Raw genomic sequence first — 23,715 nt, 5'->3', positions numbered from 1 at the left:
CGCGGTGCACTGTGAGCGAATTTGGCGCGCTTTGAGCGAAGTTGGTGCGCTTTTTGCGAAGTCGGCGCGCTTTGAACGAAGTTGGTGCGCTTTTTTCGAAGTCGGCGCGCTTTGAACGAAGTTGGCGCGCTTTATTTAACGCCACCGGAACGAACGGTCTTTTGATACACGCGAGCAATATAAGGATCCTTTATGTTATTGTTATACAAACTGATATATTTATTAACCATTATATTTTACAAATACAAGCATTTCGCTAGGACACTTGTTTAATCAGTTAAAATAGATAACATTCTAGACTTCTAAAACTTCGTTAAACAATGTCCTTTTCAAAATAATAATTATTCCATCATGCACTCTGCTATCCAATTAGAAATCGTACTCGGCTTTTGAATTGACACATTGGACACAAGAAGGTTTACCGCAAAAATCGGTTGGGTTTCTTTTTGTAAAAAAAAATTCACCCTACAGTACTTCGATAGTACGGTACGTATAATAAAGTAGATAAAATAGATTGGGTTGATAATATTGTTACTTCAGAAAGATATTTCCGACGTTACAAATCAAATTCCGGGTACTGAACTAATTGAATGATGTATTTCAGTTTTATTAAATTACTTTCGGAGACCTTTCTAGCAATTTATATCAAAAATTTAGTTTTTTTAAGTAAACTGAACTATTCTATCACGGAAAAAATATAAATTAAAGCCTCTTTAATAGTCTTGCTTTACAGTTAACACTATAACGGTCTGGCGAACATCAGGCGTTCACTTCCTTGTCTTCTCATTATCTCCGCCGCAGCAGGTGTCGCTACGAACACAGCTGTCTGTCCATTCAACTCCATAAAATTTCCTCTCTTACGATTCTGTCCACTTAATCTTCTATCTAATCTCGTATCGAATAGATCTTCTGCTTCGCTTTGATCGTAATCAACCATGGGTTCGTCAACCACTTCTTTTCTTCTTAGATTCTTTTTTCCCGCCATGAAGTAAGATTGCGGGAGATTTGTGACGTTGGGAGTTGATATTTGTCCGGTAATTCTACCACCAGATCCGATACGCTCGAAGGGAGGAAAATGTCTTTGGATGTTTTCGGAAAATGACTGTCGGCGTTGATTGAGTCTTCGTGCATCTAGTGGTTGATGTCCGAAGGAAGCTCGGCGTAGGAAACGCGTGTCTTGCTCGACGCGACGTTGTTTCGAGTTAGAGTCTTGATTTTGGTTTGACTTCAGAGAGTCTTCATAACTGCAACTGAAATAGCATAATTTAACTTCTTTGGACTTGGCTTATATAGCTCTTAGTTATTAATGTATTTTATACAGTTGATATATATTGAGTTATGCTAAAACAAAGGGTTATGTTCAACTGTTTTTACTCAATAAAATTCATCTCTTATTGTCAATCTACCACTTGTTCAGATTATACATGCCTCAGACCAAAGAACAGTCAAAAGAATTCAAAAAATCAAAGACGCAGAATAAAGAAATACCTTTGAGTTCGGCAAATTTTACATCCTTTTGAAAGATAGATTGAAAAGTGTTAAACCATCACCTGATCATCTATTTAGTTTTGAATTTCTACATCAAAACATGCACGTATAAAATGGTTTAATAGTGTTCAAATCTTGTCTTATTTAGTTACCTATTTTTAATACTTTACTTTATAAAAAAATCACAAACCAATGGCAAGTGTAAATAATTTTATTATTGTTAAACAGTTACTTTATGGTTTACAAGATTGATGCTAAGTAACCTTAGTGTACATCCTTACCATGTATTTATTATTATTAATAATGTAAAACCTAAACTTACATCAATTTAATAAATAGATAAAATATTTTGGACATGATTATTTACATTGGAATTCAAGTCTCTCTTGTACATTCCAAATTTTTATCCTTCACACAAATCCACTGCGAAAAATAGGACAAAAAAATTAACGTATGATAAATAATTAGATAAACACTTACCCGCTGCTTTCTTCTGAGGTGTGGGTGCTAGAGTGCCCGCAGGGACACCTGACGGCTTCAGCGATTCCCGAGTCCTGCCCACTGGAATTCACTGACGTTATCGAAGTGTCTTGACCTTTCCTAGTTTGGACGTGTACTTGTGTTTAACTTGATTGTTTGTTTGTTCATGATATTCCAGTTAGTGGTTAATGTTAGAATTTAGTGAGAAGCATAAATCAGGATCATATCAATTTGTAAGGGCAGGATAATAATTTATGATTCACCAATACCGTTTGAATTTTTGTAATTGTCAAATGTTAGCGAACGTTGGAGCGGCGAGGAGAAATTCTGGGGGTCCGGGTGTGGTAGTCAACGAAGTTATGATGCTTGGTTAGAGTAGTTAAGAAAGTGTGATTTGCAAAAATAAAATATTTGGTTAATAAAGTAACCAATTCGCAAGACAGATTTCAAACAACAACAACTGATTCGACGGACTAAATAATTTTATTTGAACCAAATCTAGATATGTTCACTATTGCTATTGGAAAGATAGAATAGTTTTAATAGCCTGAAGATTCAGTTGCGTTGGTTGACTAAGCATTCGTCTCACCTCTTTTGCAACGGTCGCTGGTTGAATTTGATACACATTCTCTCGTGTTTCTGAAACCCGTCGGAACTGTCGCCGAATTGGGTTTTGACGCATTTCTGATGCGCTTTCCCAAACTCTTCCACCGTGTTACCATGAGGACAGGTTTTCTTCAACGTACTGTGATTCATTACGTCTATGTAGGAGTCGGCTTCGCTATACGACTGGTTTAACTCTTGGCACTGGTTGCCGCCAGATGGAAAGAGACCGCTGAATTTTGTAAGGTGCTCAGTGGAGAAGGCATTAAGACGCTGTTGGGAATATGGTTTGTGGCGTTTTCTGTTAGGGCAAAAGATAGAAATGGATGTCAGTCAACGGAAGTAACAGAAATAGAAAGGATCGGAAAGAAAACTCTTTTGTATCAGCATGAGCGTTTATTGTTTAAAATTACAATTAAACTTCTAGAATTAAATAAATAAATAACGTTGCACAATTAGTAGGTCTTATGAGTAGTATTAAATGAAATAATGAGTCGCATGCTTTCTTTTGTCATGATGGTGGTGTCTGAAAAGCAACAGTAAAAAATGTATTACTTACCTTAGTCATCGATTTAAACACTAATATTAATAAAATAAAGATTATTTATGATTATGACACATGACTGCTAGCACTATCTGATAGCAGTGACCTATATTATATCAAGGTCAAAAATTAAAATAGGAAATCGACGTGATGACGAGGTTGTCATCAAATACAACATATCTTGTGATGATATTATCTTCGATGAATTAATATATTTGAATAGAATTGCTGTCCATATCGTCTAAAGACTTTGGATCCAGACCGATCCTTTTAATATCTTGGGAAGCCTACATCCAGCAATGGGCATCCTACGACTTATATGATGACGATGATGATGAAAGTAGGAATTATATGGTAAGTATGTGACTTTGGAATCTCAGGTCACAGGTTCATTTTCCCGTAAGCGACACATTTTACGTCTATGATATCTGCTTACAATCAAATTCTAGAAAATATGTACCCTTCACCCACACATAACACTCTAACATTGTTTATGTCCCAGCGGTGGACAAATTACTAATATAATAAAAATTGAATCAATAACGAAAAATAAGATGATATCTCAAAAAATCCGTGGCATTGTAAATGAGTCTATTTATGCAAGGTAGATTGAATTCTTAGCGGGTAGGGTGAATATTAACAAAATCATTTAACATAACGAATTCAAAAACTATCATGTGGTCAGATATTGACCATAAATAATTTACCATGATCCATGTCGTATAATTCAAGCGACGAATGCAATTTGTAGCAAACCAGTTAAATCCATAGCTCGTAAAATTGTTTGCCTACCAAAAAATTCCTTATTCTCCAATCTTTGTCAGTGTGTTTTAGATTTTCTACACAGTTTAAAAGATTGTTGAAATAATAAAGGCGATAATACTTATTTATATAATACTGCAAAACCACGAATAATGACTTTTTAAATCATTTGTAAAACTTACTGCTGTAATTTTGGAACAACATACAATGAATAATAATAAAATTCTAGGTTATAGCTTTTCTATAATAAAAAGACGAGAAGGTATGATTTCAAATGCGTAAGTCCAAATCCTAAGAACATGCTTCCTTTTAAACATGTACTAAGAAGCAAACAGCTTGTGACTGATCAAGACAGTACGTGACGCACACGGAGTCGTGTTTTTCGCAAAACCGCCACATTGATATATCCTAATTAATCCTAGTTATAAAAGTAGTGATAAATTATTAAAGAACTCACTACACTGATGCCACATCAAGAACATAAATAAGAGAATAGATAAACAGAACAGCGATATCAAGTAGGTGTGTATGTTTATTTGTCTTATGATTCAGCTGTGGTACAACTTTTTTGCTTCCGCACTGCAGTTGATATTTCCTATACACTGCTATGAAATCAACTTAGCTAAACACTACATTCGAACCAATACGCACCACCGCCCTAAAGTGATGAATGAGGCCTTTCTCTTCATCATCTATTATCAATGATGAAGATAAGATAACAATAGAAAGTAGTATTTCTATTCAAGTTCATCTAAACTACTCGACGCTGACTAGAAACTTTTCCGAAGTAATAAATGACTAAAGAATTTGTGTAATGCGAAATCTTAATTGCTTTCACTTGAAACTGCACTAAGATACTTTGAGTTTCGTTTTATGATTGTTGGAATATCGTTTATTGCCTCCAATTGAAAATTCAATTCATTGTACATAGAATTCACTGTCACATATTTAAATCTTTTGCGTATTTAACTAGATCTTTTATTGTAACATTTTGCTGCACTTATAAATGATTTGTTTAGTTCATCAAACTTGTTGTTGCCAAATGTAAATAATATAAAATCATTATTTAATACAACTGGATGAAATTGTTTAATAATAAATCTATTGAATCTGTACCCATCTTTTAGTTCTCAGATCTATAAGAGATAGCGACCGTACCCTAATATAAATAAAATTTGACAGTATTGGTTCGTTCGAAGTTTTAATATGTTTCTCAAACTTTCGTCGATTCAAATCGTTGTTTTAATAAAAGAATAAGATGTCTTACAAATCGCTGATATTATTTTTACAACTAAAAGTACAATACCATTTAATGGCGTATAAAAGTAAATAAATTACATTTTAATATTGGCAGACGTCAAATATAGAGACTGGATTTTACTACATTCGAATCTTTTGATGCTTCTAGACAATGCATATATACGTGTGTGATTTTACCATCACTGCTTTTGCAACTTATTCAATGTTCGCTCGCATATTATCAAAAAGACTAGAGTTTATAAATCAAAATTTATCAATAGTAAATATTAACACGTTCACTGCGGCTTGAGGTCGATTCAGCCTCATTGTAAACTTTGCACTGGTGCGGCGCGTAAAACTCGTGTTTTCTCTCTAGTGCGGCGGCTGTTTACACTCAACCGTATGAGGTATGACAAAGACAAATATAGCTTTCTTTATGTCTGCGAAGCATTGACTCAATATTGTAAAAAAATATTGATGAACATGAGGTAGAAAAGGCCTCAACCGCACTACTAGGAAGTTCAGCTTGAGGCTGATTCGACCTCTGCCGCACCAGCTGAAAGTTCTTCAAAATTGGGCCCGCAGTGAACGTGTTAAGGAAATTGTTTTTATTTACAGATCTACTTGGGGTTAAAAACTTGCAGAAACATTACCTCCTGTTATTCCTGACGCAAAGAATGCAAATGGCTGTGGTGCAGGCGCCAACGAAGACAAGGCATCCGAGCGCCACAACGCTGATCTCCATGGTGCTGAGGAGCTTGCCACTGCGAGCCTGAACTGCTGCAGTGTCTCCAACACTCAATAATTTGAAGCCGGCAACTTCACGACGTTCACTCGCATCTCGTTTCATTATTGATCTAAAATTTAAATTTTCTGCTCTAACTTGCTACTATCAGTAGTTGTACTACAATGCACTGGCACGCGCAAGGTTGGACAGAAGACTTTGTTAAGATCTTCCAACCGAACCTATTACAAAAATATCACCACGCCTTTGTCCAGCTGTGGGCATCCTACAGCTAACATGATGATGATCACATGTCCACAGTGGTGCAAAGATATTTCGTACGGTATGTGACAAAAAAGTGTAGAAGGTAAACATCACCATTAAACCGTCATGCTAAAATCTGAAGAATACGTGATATATACCAGGTCATATTGGACCTGTAAAATAGTATACAGGCAAGGTAAACTTATTTTCGAGCAGAGAGAAGTTTACAATGCAATGTTTTATTATTCAGTAACACTTTCGTAAAGAAAAAAAGTTAATTATTCTGTTTGAATTTTATTACAAGTTAATTTTTCTGTTTGAAGGTCCTGTGCCTGCCCATAGGCATTATTATTGTGGGTGTACTTTGTTTCGTTTTAGTTAAATATATTTTATAAAAAGTATATAACAATAGTATACTCACTTTTGTAGAACATCCATATCTATGATTGCGTTCGACAACGGATCCACACCGTATACGTATAAATCGGTTCTGAAAGATATAAATAAATATAAATACTTTAGTAGCAATTGAGGCTGCTACTACAAAGGTAATCGAATGTACAAATACATTATTAAATTTAGTAGTTACTTACGCATATCCATCCATAGAACCTCTAGAGCTTGGTTCAAGCCTTCGCACTCGAATATCGTAACCCGTCATGTTAGAGAGAGACCGCGTAATGTTCTCCATTTCTTTTTCGACGTCAGTTGGTTTTGCTGCTACGACGACGACTAATTGCTTGCTTTCGTCCAATACGTATACCTGCAGATTTAAAAGTAGATTGTAATTCATAATCAAATTTATTTTCTTGAATTAACCCTAAGTATAATGGTGCTGGACTTTTTATTTACTATTTATTCTTCTTAAAGATACCTTACTCTGTAAATGATGCAGTGGTATCTCATCCAATCGTAGGTCGCAGATTCGATTCCCTCTTATATAATTCACACTTTGTGCATTAATTATAAAGTATTGCCACGGCTTACAAACAAATTTTAAAGGATGAACAGCAGCATCCTCTGCGTAACATAATACGGCACTGTGATCGCCAATCCACCTACCAGGTATGGCGATTATGGTATATCCATAGATATCTTTGAGGAAGGTCCATGCTTAACTTTGGGTATATGGTATAGTAAGAAAAGGACCAATATTTAGCCTCTTCCGTACATGCAGTCGTAGTCGTGCAACAAAGTGCACCGCCCGCCAGCCCGCTGATAAATGCGTTTGCGGCTAACGATGCGAATTACACAACTGCCACCGTTAAACTACTCAACATGTGTTTCACCCCTCCACGGGGCATTTTCAGGAGTTATGTTACACCGATTAGTGGAATGAAGTGGCCAAATATTGGTCTTTTTCTTACTTAGGATGGACTTACGCAAGGTAACGCCTGATTCCGTTAAATATTGTTTACATAGTTTACCTTTCTACAAAAATTAATTCTTCTACCTTTCCTAATTTTGTATATCATATTTTTTACATTTATAAATTAAACCTAATTTCCGTAATAGCTTCGATTACATCTTTTGCAACTAAAAATCCTCAAGTATTTCTTATTAGAATTAAGACAAACACCTATCAACTAAAACGCCATATTCTTCGTTTTAAAGTCTGTTAACAGAACTATGGGAAAGTAATTCTTATGATGTTGGGCCAGCAAATCGAAATAAGGTTGACTCTTGGCTCTATTTTTACCATCAACTTGAAATTTTATGGTTAAAAGTACATTATCTACCTAATAGATATTTAAGTTATTATTGAGCTCGGTAATTATTGCTCAACTTCCATGTTAAGTATATATTAAAGTGATCATATTTGAATAACAATGTATATAATTGAATAAATGATTTTAGTGTCAACCTTAAAGATTTTATCGCGCCTTTATACCAATAAAAAACTTACAAAAACGTTGGCGATAGCAGAACGGCCGTCATCAGCCCCGGCGCGGTCGGTAGCCTTGACATCAAAGCCGAACACTTTACCAGCGTCTCTTGCAAAGCTTCCTGCTGCGCGAACTGCACCGCTTCGGGCTGACACCGAAAACCGTCCGCCAGCTGAGTTCATTACTTGGTATCGAATGTCTGCATTTAACCCAATGTCAGCGTCCACTGCCTGTGTAAATATATATTAATTAGCCGACTCAACTTGTCCTTCTTTATCTTCTTTGAATGTGTAGAAAGGTGGCAAACCCATCTACTTCTAGAAATTTCTCAACTATGATTTCTTCGTATATCAAAAATCAAGAAATTATTCTACTTCTCGTGTCCGACGAAGTTATAGAGATAGTCAATTTTGTGCTTTTTAAATTCTAAAGTGGCCTATATGACAGATGTTTACCTAGAAGTGCCTAATGCGTGCTTAGAATTCTTATCAAGTTTTTTTTTCAACGCAATTTTTTTACAATACTGCGTTAACGTCACTTAATTTATATAGTTTTTAATTTATGACATATTATTTATATTTTCCTATTAATTTAGTAATACAATAAAAAATACATATTATTAATGTGGAAAAACTACCAATATGAAAATAATATGCGAATACCTGCAGTTGAATGACTTCGTATCCAAAAGACGCAGTGGTTGGAATGGCTGTGACCATCGGCCGCCCTCCGTTAATAAATCTCGGTGCGTTATCATTGACGTCCTTCACTCGTACAATAATTTTCACGTCAAACTTAGTCATCCCCTCTAGTATTTCTTCAGGTACAGGATAGATCATATGAGGCATCTCTCTGCTAATTTTCTGCCTTTCTGCCCTCACCAATACTTCATAAACATCTTTTACTTCTCTATCTGGACTGCGAACTAAATATAGCGTTCCGTTTCGTGGATCGATTACAAAAGTTCTCTTAATATCAGTGTCGTTTTCGTTAAGAATGTAATACCTCATTTTGAAATTCTCATAGTATTCTGTCAAATTTAAAGTCACTAGTTCTACAGGTGTGTGAACGTTCTCTTCTATTTCCAGTTCATAATACCGGGAGATGAACACAGGTTTATCTGATACTTCAACCTCATCAGGCACGTCAGTTACACTTAACATTACTATTGCGGTCGAACTTAAACTAGGAGAACCTAAGTCCGAAGCAATTACAGTAATGTTATATACGGACTGAGTTTCATAGTCAAGTTTACCAGTTGTCGTGATTATACCTTCTTTTGAATCTATCGCGAATATGTTCATTTGGTTCTTTCTTTGGGGTAAGCTATACAGAATGAGACCGTTCCCATTGCCTATAAAATCAGAATCGTTAGCATAGACTCGTTTAACGACACTTCCTATTGGAACATTTTCGTCAAGAGTAGCTTTGTAAACAGGGATCATCATGACCGATTCGAAATTGTGATTGTAAATACTATCCGCTTCGGGATGTTTCCATTCCAACAATTCGTCATACGCGTAGAAATTCGGTGAATTATCATTCACGTCTAGAACTTCTATCTCCACACTTACAGATGATGTCAGCTTTTTATCGTATCCATTATCCCTAGCGACTACTGTTAGGATATATTTATCTTCTTTCTCTCTATCTAGCTCACCATTTATACTGAGTACGCCATTCAGTGGCGAAATTTCAAAAGGCAAATCTTTACTATCAGGTTGTAAGAAATAAGTTAAGTTGGCGTTTTGTCCGAAGTCCGCGTCTGTGGCGTCAACTTTGCCTAACACACGCCTGCTGTATTGAGCTTCCTCTACGTTGAAGCTATACCAGGACTTTTTGAACATGGGAAAGTGATCATTGATGTCTTTGACGAATATTCTTATTGTAATATGATCGCTCAGTTCTCCACCGTCTGTGGCCGATACATTAAGTCTGAATTCAGATTCTGGAGGTAATGCTCTTGCTACAACAACATGCCCATGCCTTTCATTTACAACAAAATATCTTTTTACCTGTAAAGCATTACCAGACATCCCACTTGGTGGCATGAACACTTCTGACATAAATTCATAGCGAATTTGACCATTCACACCGCTGTCCATATCGATTGCATTTAGTTTTAATATCGTCGATCCTACCGCTATATTCTCTGGTACTAAGAATAACGGACCGGTTGCGTCTGCGACTAAAGAAAACTTATTCTTCGGCTTAACTTCTGTTTTAGTTACACCATTATTCGAATCACTCTTTCTTTCCCTAAATATTTTTATGCTACTTCTTTCATCTGTCTCTAATAAATCTACATTTTCTCCTAACGGTATATTAATTTGGTTATATTTTGGTTCGTTATCGTTTTCGTCTAATACTGTGATTGTCAATTTTGCTTCAGATTTGAGACTTCCTTTATCTCTTGCTACTACTTTTAATAGGTATGAGCTTTTTTCTTCCCGATCCAATTTATTTCCAATGTATGTGACGACGCCACTCGCTTCGTTTACCGTAAACAAATCATGTCCATCTCCGAATAATGTGTATGAGAAAATTGCATTTTGACCAATATCAGCGTCTTTCGCGTGAATTTTGTTTGTCATTTTAACTTCTGTGTCTTTCTTTGCATTTTCCGTAATCACGCCTTCATAGGCTGGAATATCGAAGATTGGTGGATTATCGTTTTCATCGTCTACATATATATTGACTTGATATATTCCTGCTCCTGATATAGTTCCTTTATTGAATTCGGCTATAACTGTCATTATGTATGTATCTCTCCTTTCTCTATCCAGAGGTTTCTGAGCATAAATTGTTCCTTCCGGACCTATAAGAGATAAAATACTGTCAGTTTTAGTACATTTAGTTTATATAGTGTAATTAGTAAAACAATTTATACCTATTGCAATATCATCAGTGACATCTTGTTGATTTGCGATAATGAATCTAATATTTTCGGTTTTATTAACTGGTGTAGCACTGGCGTTAACATTGAATATTTGTCCAATTATAGCTCCGGCGACATTCTCTTTAACTCGAAACACTATTGGAGATTGAGTACCCCTATAAATACGAATAACACTTATTGTATTAACAACAAAGAATTGAATTTTTCTTGTTAATTTGGTAAGTTATCAAAAACTGGCATTAATTGTGAGTATAAGGTAAATTAAAATCATCCCACATGTTCGAGGATCTAAATATTTCGTTACTTATAATATTAACATACATAGCATCCATTTTTCGAGTAAAATCGGGTCAACTTGTATTAAGAATCTCCTTTTCAGACATTTTATTCCGTATCCATAAACATGATCAAAAAAATATCTCAATTGTCATTCTAACAAATACGAGTAAGTAGAATATTTTTTTTGTTACATAATCAATTAACAAGTAAAACGTTATGTTGCAAAAGTAGAAAATAAAGTTGAAAGTAACTTTAAAACTGAGACTCTATCGAGCTAAGTCATTGTATGATATAAGTCAATAAACAATAAAGAAAACAATATTTAACAAAAAGTATTGATATTATGTGTTATAAACCGCTGGAGCCATTTAAATCAATAGATATGAACCATTCAAAGGCAAAGGTCTATGTTCACTTACTTCAGTAAAATGCCTCTCTCGTCATTCGCGTCGACGACGTGCACCGTGGCATTAGTCGCAATGCTCAAGTTTAGCCGCTCTTGTATGGCAACCGCTTCGAATTCATACATAGGACGGTTGAACTTATCCAATTCGTGTATAACTGTAATTACTCCTGAACGTTCCTCGACAGCGAATGGCACTGAATGGAATGAAATGAAAATGAAAAATACCAATGAGTAAGACTTTATAATGTATCATTAAAGATAAAAAAAAATCATAAGAATATTACAAACAAAATTTAAATACCTTTGACATACTACATTCAGTGTTGGTAAGTATTTAGAAATATTTTTTAAATAAAAATAGCTGACCGTTTTTCTTTCGTTAATCCAAAATTGGAAACAATAAAGTAAGAAAATTAAAGTACATTTATCATACGAATCAAAAAATTCGAAGAAAACTGCACCAACTCAATTTGTAACAAATAATATTAGGTTTTGATCATCCAGAAAATATTTTCAAAATCGCAGTATGCAATGTCAAGATAAAAAGTATAGATCGGGAAATATTACACAATACTAAAATACGTAAATATGAAAGCAAAAAGGTTCTTCATTTGACCTATTCATTTGTTCAAGGAACTCACCTCCTTCTTCGTATCCATGCAGGAGGTCATACGAAACATCAGATTTATCCATCGCGTCGTTGACTCGTATCTGGCCCACGCTCGCTCCAATGCCGACATTAGAACCAACCCAAAATTCGTATGGCGCTCCAATAAAGTCTGGTTTGTCTGCAATAGTCAAGTAAAAATAAAATCATTTTTAGATTGTAACAAGAATTTATTACGTCCAACGTATGGAGCAGTCTTTTTTAAATTACCTTCAAATTTATGGAGTTTATGTCAAGTCAAGGCACTTAAAACGTGCAAAATAATTTAATTCAAACAAAAAATATTACAAATAATGCATGGGTATTGAAAATAGTGATAGATATTGCAGGCATCTGTTAATAACAACACTCGTTAATCCTTTATTCTCAAAGAGAAATTCAACTTCTCAGATATACTCCACTTTGGAAAGAGTATTTGGGGGATCCCATTCACAGTAACGCTTTGATCGATTAGCAGCTCGAGATGTCCAGTCAAAAAGCAATCATGATCATTTCGAACCTCTCAACCCACCGTGTGCCCTAGATAGGTTGCAAGTTTGCGCGTACAAGGAAATTCTCGGATCATACCAAAACAATAGTAAAAGTAATAAAAACTTAACTTACCGATATTCGACCTGGTAACATCAATGGTAACCACAGATAAGGAATATCTTCTCTCACTAGGATTAGCAGGTTGGTCGGACGCCTCAATAAACAAGGCATGCCTACCCTCCATTATAGGTGTCTCTGCTACGGTCACTACACCTGATTTCGCATCCACTTGAAACGGAGATGTGATGGTAAGATTACTCGTTCTTTGCAAATCATAGAGCACAATACCGTTCCTTCCTAAATCTGGATCTACTGCTTTGACACTACCAATAAAAGTTCCGACTTTTGCATTCGATATTACACTGAACTCATACAAATTGCTTGGAATAAACACAGGGTTATTGTCATTAGCGTCGAGTAACGTCACTTCAACAGTAACAAAAGACATTAGCTGATGCAAATCTTCAATGTACTCTACGTTTTCGTTCCTAGTTCCTATTTTATCTGGGAATACGTAGGTAGTCTTTTCGTTCGTAGGTTGAACTGGTGCTGTGGGATTGCGCCGCCATTTTGAAAGTCTTTGCTTGTCTAAATATGTCCCGACGATGCTTGGATTCTTTTCCTTTGCGTAAACTTTCATTCTTAGCGACGAGTGCTGCTCTCTGTCTAAAACTGTCTGTAATGATATGAAGTTAATATTTCTGTGTATACGATATTTTAAAAATCGACGGTAAGAAAATATTGAATGGGCCTTAAAGGAACAGTCCCACGGCTCTTGGTCTCCACTTTAGAGTGGAGAGTCAATAAGCACAGTTCAGGACGTTCACGAAATCTATAAAAGATGCCTATATCGTGCAGCAGTGGAAGTCCTGTGGCTTGAGTAGTGATGGTGAAGACAGTGATATTTTAAGTACGCGCACAAGTGATAATTCTTCTTGTTCTTATTTTCAGCCGATAGACGCTCACTGCAAGGCTTAAGTCTCCTCCAAATATAATAACGACTTCTCGCAACCTTAACTATATTGTCGATCTACCTAGCGAGGGGCCTAGCCACGCCGCGTCTACCGACTTGTGGTCGGGACTCGGGAAACTTTCTGCCCCAACGACCGTTTGCATGAGTGACGTGCGCCGCCCAATGTCATTTTAGAGGATCAATTCATCGAGCTACATCGATGATCTTGGTTCTTCTGTGGGTGTCCTCTTCTTATTCGATTTTGCAACCAAATGCCGACCGTAGCACTTTAGTGTCCAGTCTAAATAATAGTATGTTTTGATATGATTTATTAATTTTGTGGACTATAGACATTGTCAAGGTCGTCGGAAGACACTGGATGCTGACGGCTTCCCACTGGTTCTGTTAGAAATCTAAGGCCTATATTCAACAGTGGACATACTAAGGCTAAAATGATGATCATACTGTCACCTATTATCATACACATATGTATAATATGTAAGCTTTTATGCCGCCGAAATATTCGTACTTAAGTTACTATATTTTGTGCGATGGGTAGTGGTGTAAGACAGAATAAATTGTGACATCAAAAAGGTGTTATTCAAACAAAAGCCATTTAATCGTCGGACGTCGTCGTTACAAAAGCGATAACTTAAGCCTCATTAATTCTTCTCATATTTCACACATTGTATCAAGTTATTACTTTTTGAGTGTATAATTATTACAGCATAGACAACCCAAATAAGGTTTTCCTCTCCGAATTACAGGTCAAGGACTAAACCATTTTGATACTTTTAGTTAGCAATAACTGGTTCAGTTGGAATTTTTCGGTTGTTTAATGGCATGTTTTGCGGGAATCGCGCAAAGTAGGTCTAAGTTGGTAACGATTCAATAATAGTAGATAGTAAAAAGTTATCGCATAAAATTAACAGAGCAGAAAAAACTGATTTCTATTAAGAGGAACTTTATTTCAAAACGTTTATCGTATTGTGTAGCTCTCATGTTAATGTATTTACAAGCAGTGTTTACTAAAACTATATTATTTCTCCAATCTTGTTTTGGAGCCCTAGATAAATGGATTGGTCGACACAATTTTTTCGTATCAATTACGGTTCACTAATTTAAACACGTCAAAATAAATGACAATGTTAGAGATGCTTTGTTTACCGTCCACGTGGCAGTAGCTCATACGATTTACTTTTTAAATAATGTAATATTAAACAATTTCAATAGAGCACGCATGTTACAGAACTCTAGTAATAAACCGTTGTTTTATATCTTAAGAGAACAACACAAATTCCTATAGTATGTACAAATATATATATAGTCTATATATACATATATATTTACACGCGCGCGCGCACACACACACGCACACTCACACACGCACGCACGCACACACGCCCACACGCACACACGCACACACACACACACACCCACTCATATATATATATTGATATATATATATATCATATTGATTTAATAATATGCAGGCCAAGTTACCGTTACTTAATGGCGCTGGCGCTGTCATCAACTTTTAATTATTAATAGGATCTATATATTCCACAGACAAGAGTGTCCGTGTCTTTGTTTTTACATTTACGCCTCATATTTACGAATTTTTATTTTGTTTACGTTTTTGCATATTACAGTGTTTACTAGGTCTCGTAATCTATTTCAACCACTTCCTAATAATGTCCAGCTATTAAGATTACGGTTCGTGCAACCACTTCTTCATCCCTATTCCATATTGCCATCCTAAGTTCGTGTGACGTGATATCGTTACAGTCGCATGATTGATACTGTTATACAGCCCGAGGGTGTCTGTGGTTTGATGATCAACGGTGACCGCGTCGCTCTTTAGACCCTGAGCCTCGTGGGTGGTAAGCATCCTTGTACCTGTTTCTATATCGTATCCTTGGCTAGTGAGAACTTATTTACCTTCTTGGGTTTTAGTTAAGTACAGGATGTTTCTCTGATTCGGTATTAAATTTTATTCAGTGACATTTTTCTTTTAGTTATACATTGTTTCACTTTGAAATATATTTATAAATTATTGGTGTCACACGTATACTCTGTTAAAGGATATCTGGGATTATAAATGTTTAGTCTTTTCCAAACTTATGCAGCAGAACATTCAATGTTTACGTATTTTGATATTAGATGGCGTTAGTAATGCTGTGATTTTCAACGGCGCCAATAGAAGGCGCTGGCAGTCTATTGTCTTACACGTGGGATCACGCGCATGAGAAAAAGACAAGTTTATGAACTATTTGGTCTGTTTTAAACATTTACAATATAGCTGCGAAAAATTGTTTAAAAACCTACACGTAGCTCGCATGCCATGATTTGCCGTCCTCTATCCTAAAAGCTTGTTAAGTTAGTTATATATAAAGTTTGGAAATGAAGGTTTGAGCCAGCTTACCTGATTCCTAACTGTAAGCCAGCCGCTTCTTGGATCGATGGAGAAGGCTCCCTCTGGATCACTGAGCTGATAAGTGAACTCTCCATTTTCTCCCTGATCTTTATCTGTCGCCATTACTTGTAATACACTGAAACCTGAAAAATAAATTATTTATTAAGAAGTAAGAATAAGTATCAAAAGAAGCAACATTGTCCTGAACATAGTTAATCTCTGTAATTATCTTGTATACTTTCTTAAAATTGTAGAATGCGAGACGGAGTAAGATTTAATCTTTAATGGAATTAATGTAGGTTTACGACTAGATACTGCCTTTTGACAGTCCAGTAATTTATTTTAAAGGTCGCCGTTATTGGGGGCCTCTTTTTCATCATCTTATTGTTGGGACAGGGATATAAACCTTCTTAACTTCAATAAAGATATATATTAGAAAAATGTTTTATCAAATGAAGTGGACATATTTCATTTATTCACGATCCGTAGTCGTAAGGAAAAAAGTCTATTGTAATTGTATCTATTCTTCCCTCCTGCCACTCTGCTGTGGAAGTAAAAACAGATCCTGCCATTTTTGCTCCGTAGTCAATCCGCTCTCTTACACAATAGGTTCATCAAACTCAAACAGTTCGGATAGAGTATCGCTAACATTAGTGTAACTTATACTAACCGTTTGGTAAATTTTCCACAATGCTGATATTGTAGAAATCTACTTCAAATTCAGGTAGATTGTCGTTCAGATCCAATATTTCGACCTCTACACGCGCCTGCGCCGTCTTCAGAGGGTTATCTACTTGTGCCGCTTGTACTTGGAGTACAAAAGTGTTTCCTGGAAAACAATGTAACTATTTATTAAGAGCCCAAAGTTCCTTATCATCATCAAAATTAATACATGAACATCTTAGAGAGGACATCATATAAGTGCTAGAATATTGACCAGATTTTCTAATCAGCCTGCAACAGTTTGATTCGTAGATAACCATATTCTTTACGTTATTTAAATATTATTGGTTCTAGTCACAAAAGGTAATGGAACACTTCGTGAGTAAATGCGAAAATTTTTAAGTCTATTTTTTAAAGTTTAGGCTTACTAACTTCTAACTTTATTTGAATTAAAATCACATCTCTGTGGGAATGTTTAATTAAATATAGAAATTTCTAATAAATATGAAATTTTCATGACTAATACCCAGACAAAAGGATTATTTGGAAAAAGGTTTTCATGGATTCGGGGTCAAGTATTTTAAGCGCGACACGACCTTTAGAAAATATGAAACGACTGAGGGAAGACAATATGAACTCTGGTTTCTCTTGCCACAAAATATATATGATAGTTAAATGTGAATATCAAAAATGATTTCAGTCACCAGGTAAAGCTTCATTATCCAAGTCAATCTCGGTGTCAAGGAAGAGAGAAGCGTTAAGAGGACCGAGGGAGAAAACGCGGCGGGAGTTTCCAGACACGAGCTCGTAGCGCAGTGGCGCCCCCACCCCTGCATCCTGGTCGAACGCACGGATGGCTTGCTCGAAGATCAGCTCCTTGTGAATGCGCTTGCCCTGATGAACAAACAAATATTGCAATTATTTTCTATAGAAGACTGAAAATTTTAGTACTCCTTCTGTAGTCAAACCTGACTGTTTTTTGGCGGAGTTTTGACTACTAAAGTCAAAACTCTGTGAAGGTTCAGAAGCGTGGCCCCCCATGATGAAGCTAAGAGAAACTCTTTTCGCCGGCCTGAGGAGTGTAAATAACATACATAGTATACTGTCTGTGTTTTAGTTGGTGTAAGCCCGACACGACCCATTGCCCTGAGTTCGATGTATTTTGAGACAGTCTCTTAGAGTTAAAAGTAAAACTCGAGCACATAGGATAGACTGAATTTTATATGCTGTCATGTATTTATATCAAATTCTAAAACTACGTTAATTAATACTAGAAATAACATTATTTATTCAACTAATCACAAACCCCACTTTATAACCAATCACGCGTGTCGCTTGTATGAGAGCAACGGAAAATGTGTGCGACAGAGAAAGGTAAATTTCTACGAATTCTTCTAGTTTTGTACAAACGCCGGTACTGGATTGGGTAACAGGTGGTTTTTGTTTACAAAGTTCCCACCACACATTCTACAACACTCACAACACTGCAAGCGTTACTCCCACAATAGCCATTGCACCTGTGACAAATCGCACATGACACTGCGTTTTTCACAATTCACCAAAACGTCATACACCACACCGCAAGATTCGTAATGAGGGCGGCCTCCCCGGACTAACAGAATCAATTTTAACAGAAACAGTCTCTTTGTAGCGCGTAGTAATTTATGCAGCCGCTTGTTGTATATACTCACGATTACAGGGTAGAACTCTGGTATCTTGGTCCTGTAGACATCAAGCGTGAACTTAGGAGGCAGATCGTCGTTATCCAGTACTATCACATGTACAGTCGCGTTGGAGCTCCGAGGTGGAGATCCACGGTCCTGAAAAGTATCAAAAAGGTTGATTATTTTATTACAATTAATAATAATCTAATAGAAGACTTGTAATGTGACGGTATTCTAGAAATAGATCTAGGTACCCGGGTAGAAATGACATTAGGAAGTAAGTTACATAGTGTATTAGTGTAATCGAAGAATTGACGAGCTTAAACACATATGGTAATACACCTAGGGTATCTTCGAGTAGACACTTAACCTCCTTTACTTATTGATAAAGATTAACTTCGTTTTTAACAGTGTTACTATCGTGATAAAGTGAAAAAGTAAGGTGAAATTTTCATTTAAAATTTTATAAAACAAATCGTCACCAAAATAAATTTGCTATGTTGGCAAATAAGACATGACAATAAATAATAATAATATTTTATAACTGAATTAATTTAAATTCAATCAGCGTACTTAAAATATGGTACATGATATAAAGGAACAATCACAATCCTAAATAGTTATTTTTTTATCATTCCTCACACGCCCACTGCAAGACTTAGCCTCCGCCGATGATATCTCTATGAGATACACCATAATCGACATGCTTGGCGAGCAGGCTGGTACACAGAGGACGCTGCTGCATCCTCTGTAAATTTGTTGGTGAGCAGAGGCAATCCTTATTAAAGCACAAAGTGTGAATTATATAATATTTTACCCCGGAATTGAACTGGTGTCCTACGATCGCAAATCTTAGTCCTCTACCGCTATACTACCACTACTCTCATTATAAATATTATTCTTGAACCAGCAGTTTATTTACTATAGCGCTACCGTAACCGCAGTACCGCGCCTCAAAATCCCTAGGGGAGGGGTATCACCCGCTTCTTTCCATCAATACGCCGTGATGACGGTTTTCATATGCTCATTTTAAATCTACCCTCTCCTCGTCGCGCATTTCTGAATCTTGGTTCAGGGGTTTTGATAGCACTACACTGTTTCCTCTTCGTAAACTATTAACCATACAGATACTTACAGAAGCCGTGACAGTGATCAAGAACTCCCGATCACCAGCGTCATAGTCCAAAGGCTTGGCCAACACCAAGCCCGGCTTATGTGAGCCTTCCAAAGAGAAGCGACCCTCAGGGTCTCCACCCGTGATGCTGTATTGGACGTCAGAGTTCGGCGTGTTCGGTTTATCTCTGTCGAACGCACGTATGCTTTTGAAGATTGTTAGACCTGGAACATTTGTAAAAAATAAATATTCAGTTTTAGAATTACCTATATGTTAGAAGGCAGTCGTTCCCGAGTTTGCTTAGGAAGGTAGTAAGAACTACTCTGTAATCTAAGAAAGAATACTGATCCTAAATCGGAACGGCCTCGCTTTTCAGGGAGGCTGGGGCGAGCGGCTGCCCTCGATAACGCATCGGTTTGTTTGTAGTTGAATTTGTAGCAATATGACGTAACAGGTAGCGTGGGTGCTGATGCAGTGAAAACAACGCTTGCAATTTTTTCGGTGTTTGCTGCGTATAGCGTGTGGCGCTTGGATTTTGGAAGCCCTAAGATGGTATCAGGGAGGATGCCTTTAAGACGCTTCTTGAAGGTTTTTAAGGAAGTGCAGGGGGAATAGTGAGACGCTCTCGCTATGAGTAAGTTAGGATGTATAGAGGCTGTCACAAAGTAGGCCTAAAAGAACTCCTGGATCGTTGGGATGCCGTGGTCGAGGTCGCTGTGGAGGTTAATGTTACGTTAGAACCACTCTATCTCGCAGTTCTTGATACCCGCAACGCTTTTATATAAAACGAATCAAGTTCCAAGAATTTCGTTTGCCTTCATGATTTGACCAATCAGCAAACGACGCGTTTTACTTTCGTAAAAACACTCCGAACGCCAAGTGACAATCGGTCTTAACACTTTACACTAAGGTCCGATCTAGATTGTCGTGTTAAATCATGTACATGTTCAGGCAATACATAGCCGAAAACGAGGTATTGGGATACCATTACCATCTTTATAATATTAAGGATATTTGAAAATTTAGTTGGAAAAAATCTAGATACAGTTTTTCGTGGGCTCTTGTCAGATCAAAACAAACTCAGATTATGAAGCCCTGGGAACAGTCGTACCTTTTTTTATGGTACGTAGAGATCGCTGTTGCCATCCTTTGGAAATTTGTTCATGAGCAGTGGTAATCGTATATAATTAATACACACAGTGTGATTATATAAAACTGTCTCTTGGGAATCGAATCCGCAACTTACGATCTAAGTCCAAGTCTCAGTCCTCTACCGCTACGCTACCTTAACTCAAGGAACCTATTACAGGGGAATTCAATTTGTCGTAAAATTCAGTTTTGTCTTCTTGCCACTGAGCACCCACAGTAAGGCATAGGCCCCCCTCAAAGATATCCGCGATAATCGGTTTCCTAGTGGGTCGATTCTAGTACGTTTATTCCCATTATTTAAATTTCGAATGTATAATTCAAAATAGAACACAATATGTGAGAAGCTTGAAGTAATGATGAAATGTTACTCACCAACTGGCGTGAGCTCATCCACGGTGACCCTGTAAGGTAGATCCTGGAACCTGGGGGCGTTGTCGTTGATGTCCTCGATGTACACCGTTACGGAGAGGTACGCTGATATCTGTCAACGCAGTGTGTTTGGTACAGTTCACTTTAATGATGATTTAAAGTTTCGATGGATGTGATATTTTGTATAGCTGAGATAGATATCAACTGGAAGGCATAGACTTTTCCCATAGTATATCTATGGGGAGATATACAACAATAACAACGCTTGGCAGATATGTTGATAGCAGTGCGGTCATATGCATTTGCCTAAATATATGAACTAAATTGCTTGCGCTAAGCGCTTTTTAAATTGGTAAGTCTTTTATAAAACTATACATCGATTTTTAAAGTAATTTGTGTGAGAAGTTTTGGGGTAACATTCAGTAGTGAAATTAGAGTTTGTACACGATAACAGTATAAATTTTAAATAAATAAAAAATAACTTAAACATTGATAGCGACCATTGGTCAAATTTTAAAATAGAACATCAAAAAGGTGGGGTTTGAAAGCGGAATATGTTCTGTTAAAGGCTATAGATGCGAAATGTTCCAGTGGAACAAGGGGTTGCGTTCCAGCGGAACAAATGGGTATAAAGCCGCGCAAATAATTCAACAAAGGGAAATAGGTTAGGGTCAAACGCTCGACTGCCGGTTGAACATATTAAATTTATTACGTTCTCCATTGATATTATTTTTAATAATATATACTTTTTAATCTATATAAATTAAATTATTTTTTAAAAAAAGGATGTATTATTTATACTCTGTGTTACTGGCCACTAACGTCACAATATTTTTTAAATTTTATTCTTGCAAGTTCGAAATCGAATTCAAACGACGATTTGAATTTGAACGCTAGAGAGAGTCGCTGCGATTGTGTCCAAGTAAAGTATATAATGATTCTGATTTAATTTTCATAAGCTCACTGTATAGTTTATGCCACTGTGATGTATATTCATATCCTAAATTATTTCAAATGCTATTTTTTTTTCAATGTAATTCAAATTATATTTGGTTTGGTTCATAAATTTATATGTCGGAGCGAACGTGATATTCATTTATACGGAAAATCTCTTTCAAACATAATAAAGATATTTATGGTGAAAAAAGTAGAAAATATTAAAAAACATTTATTGCAATTTTCTTACTGGTCGAGTAGTGAAATGTAACACGTGGTGCTGTAATTTTGTAGCATTATGCACTGTTACAACGCTTTATGATATCTTTATAGTATTTTTAAGCTCAGATAAAAATAATAATCTTCTATCCCTTTCTTTCTTATACAGTGTGTTAAACAGAAAAATAGGATAGTAGATAGGGCATACAATAAAATAAAATAAATTATATCTGTGTAATAAAAGTCGTCCTTGTTTCAGCTCGTAGACGCCCACTACTAAACATAGGGTTCCACCATAAAGATCTACGGAGTGATATACCATAATGACCACGCCGAGTTGGCGATCGCAGTGTGTTTTGTTTGTAAGCAGTGGCAATCCTTAATATAAATACACAAAGTGTGAATTATATAAGATTGTATAGCGGGAATCGAACTCGCTACCTGCAACTCGCTGATTGCAAGTCTCAGTTCTATATTGCTACCGCTGCACCATAAACTAAAATTATTATGTAAGTAAATATTTACTAAGATACTTTCAATTGTCTTTGCCAACCAATCAAGCTTGGCTTGAGGAAGATAAAATCACCTATTAGTCCGGTATGCAGAATCGAAATTATTTACCGAAGGTAAATGCTAAATGCGTGAATAATTCAGAATAGTTCAGATAGATTCAAGGTCAAGGTCACATTTCAAAAGCTGCGATCTTCCTTCGGTCTGCCGAGCGGATTGTTCAGGATCCAGTTGCGTAAAAGAAGATTGAAAACGAAAATAGTTCAATATTATCTATTGAACCAACAGCCACTAATGGACATACTTGTCGACATTATTGAAATATCGGAGATTTTTTATATTTACTATAGCAATATGCAGTTTGAATACGAATTGAATACAGGCATTAATTTTTTCAACTTTAACATTCATAATGAAATTATGTATTTTAACGCCATCTGTTAGCAGACTTTGATTTCTTCAATAATTTTTAATTTTAATAATATATAACATATTTGTTTAAAATATTCATTATTCTAATTTCTTTGACTTCATTCATAATGTTTTTTTTTTAAATTGCTGCACTTGCTGCAAATAATAGATTCTTGTAAATAAAATGTACAAACCTTCCGAGAGCCCTCTTAAATTGATAAAGCGTCATCTATAAGTCAGTCAACATTTAAAATTTAGTTCAATATATGTTTGATACTTTTATATTAACCTTATAAATACATATGTTTTTATCTTAAGGTTAAAATTATGATCTGGATAAAAAAAACTATTTATTTTGGAGTAATTACATAATTTGAATGCCATCTATTGGCAAATTTTTAAATCCTATTTGAAATTGTTTTGATAGTTTTATACTACCGATACTAGATGTCGCTAAATAAAAACTAATTAAAATTTATTCTTGCCGTCCTAGAGTGGATGTGGTTAATACCACTTCTTGATTGGCTTAAAATATTAAAT

At 36.0% G+C, this 23,715-nt stretch overlaps 1 protein-coding gene across 1 annotated transcript in view; it reads right to left on the bottom strand.

Moving 5' to 3' along the window:
- Positions 1 to 679: 679 nt before the first annotated feature.
- Cad89D (cadherin-89D) overlaps positions 680 to 23,715 on the bottom strand; it is a 136,788-nt gene continuing 113,752 nt past the window's right edge. The window contains exons 4-21 of the mRNA XM_068770036.1: positions 21,103 to 21,211; positions 19,603 to 19,805; positions 18,495 to 18,623; positions 17,508 to 17,697; positions 16,811 to 16,969; positions 16,150 to 16,283; positions 12,845 to 13,448; positions 12,216 to 12,362; positions 11,588 to 11,768; positions 10,881 to 11,044; positions 8,653 to 10,808; positions 8,011 to 8,220; positions 6,698 to 6,867; positions 6,526 to 6,594; positions 5,770 to 5,973; positions 2,558 to 2,872; positions 1,969 to 2,088; positions 680 to 1,250 (exon numbers count right to left, since the gene is read on the bottom strand). Of these exons, the coding sequence (XP_068626137.1) occupies positions 740 to 1,250; positions 1,969 to 2,088; positions 2,558 to 2,872; positions 5,770 to 5,973; positions 6,526 to 6,594; positions 6,698 to 6,867; positions 8,011 to 8,220; positions 8,653 to 10,808; positions 10,881 to 11,044; positions 11,588 to 11,768; positions 12,216 to 12,362; positions 12,845 to 13,448; positions 16,150 to 16,283; positions 16,811 to 16,969; positions 17,508 to 17,697; positions 18,495 to 18,623; positions 19,603 to 19,805; positions 21,103 to 21,211 (5,775 nt within the window). The 3' untranslated portion in view covers positions 680 to 739. The remainder of the gene's footprint in view (positions 1,251 to 1,968; positions 2,089 to 2,557; positions 2,873 to 5,769; positions 5,974 to 6,525; positions 6,595 to 6,697; positions 6,868 to 8,010; positions 8,221 to 8,652; positions 10,809 to 10,880; positions 11,045 to 11,587; positions 11,769 to 12,215; positions 12,363 to 12,844; positions 13,449 to 16,149; positions 16,284 to 16,810; positions 16,970 to 17,507; positions 17,698 to 18,494; positions 18,624 to 19,602; positions 19,806 to 21,102; positions 21,212 to 23,715) is intronic.

The sequence above is a fragment of the Battus philenor genome, unplaced genomic scaffold, assembly GCF_028537555.1.
Source record: "Battus philenor isolate CCGP_79_NKW_IND1 unplaced genomic scaffold, ilBatPhil1.0.hap1 SCAF_10, whole genome shotgun sequence".
In the NCBI taxonomy this organism is placed as follows: Eukaryota; Metazoa; Arthropoda; class Insecta; order Lepidoptera; family Papilionidae; genus Battus; species Battus philenor.
Note: the sequence above shows the minus strand (reverse complement) of the source record. Positions and strands in the feature narration are given on the sequence as shown.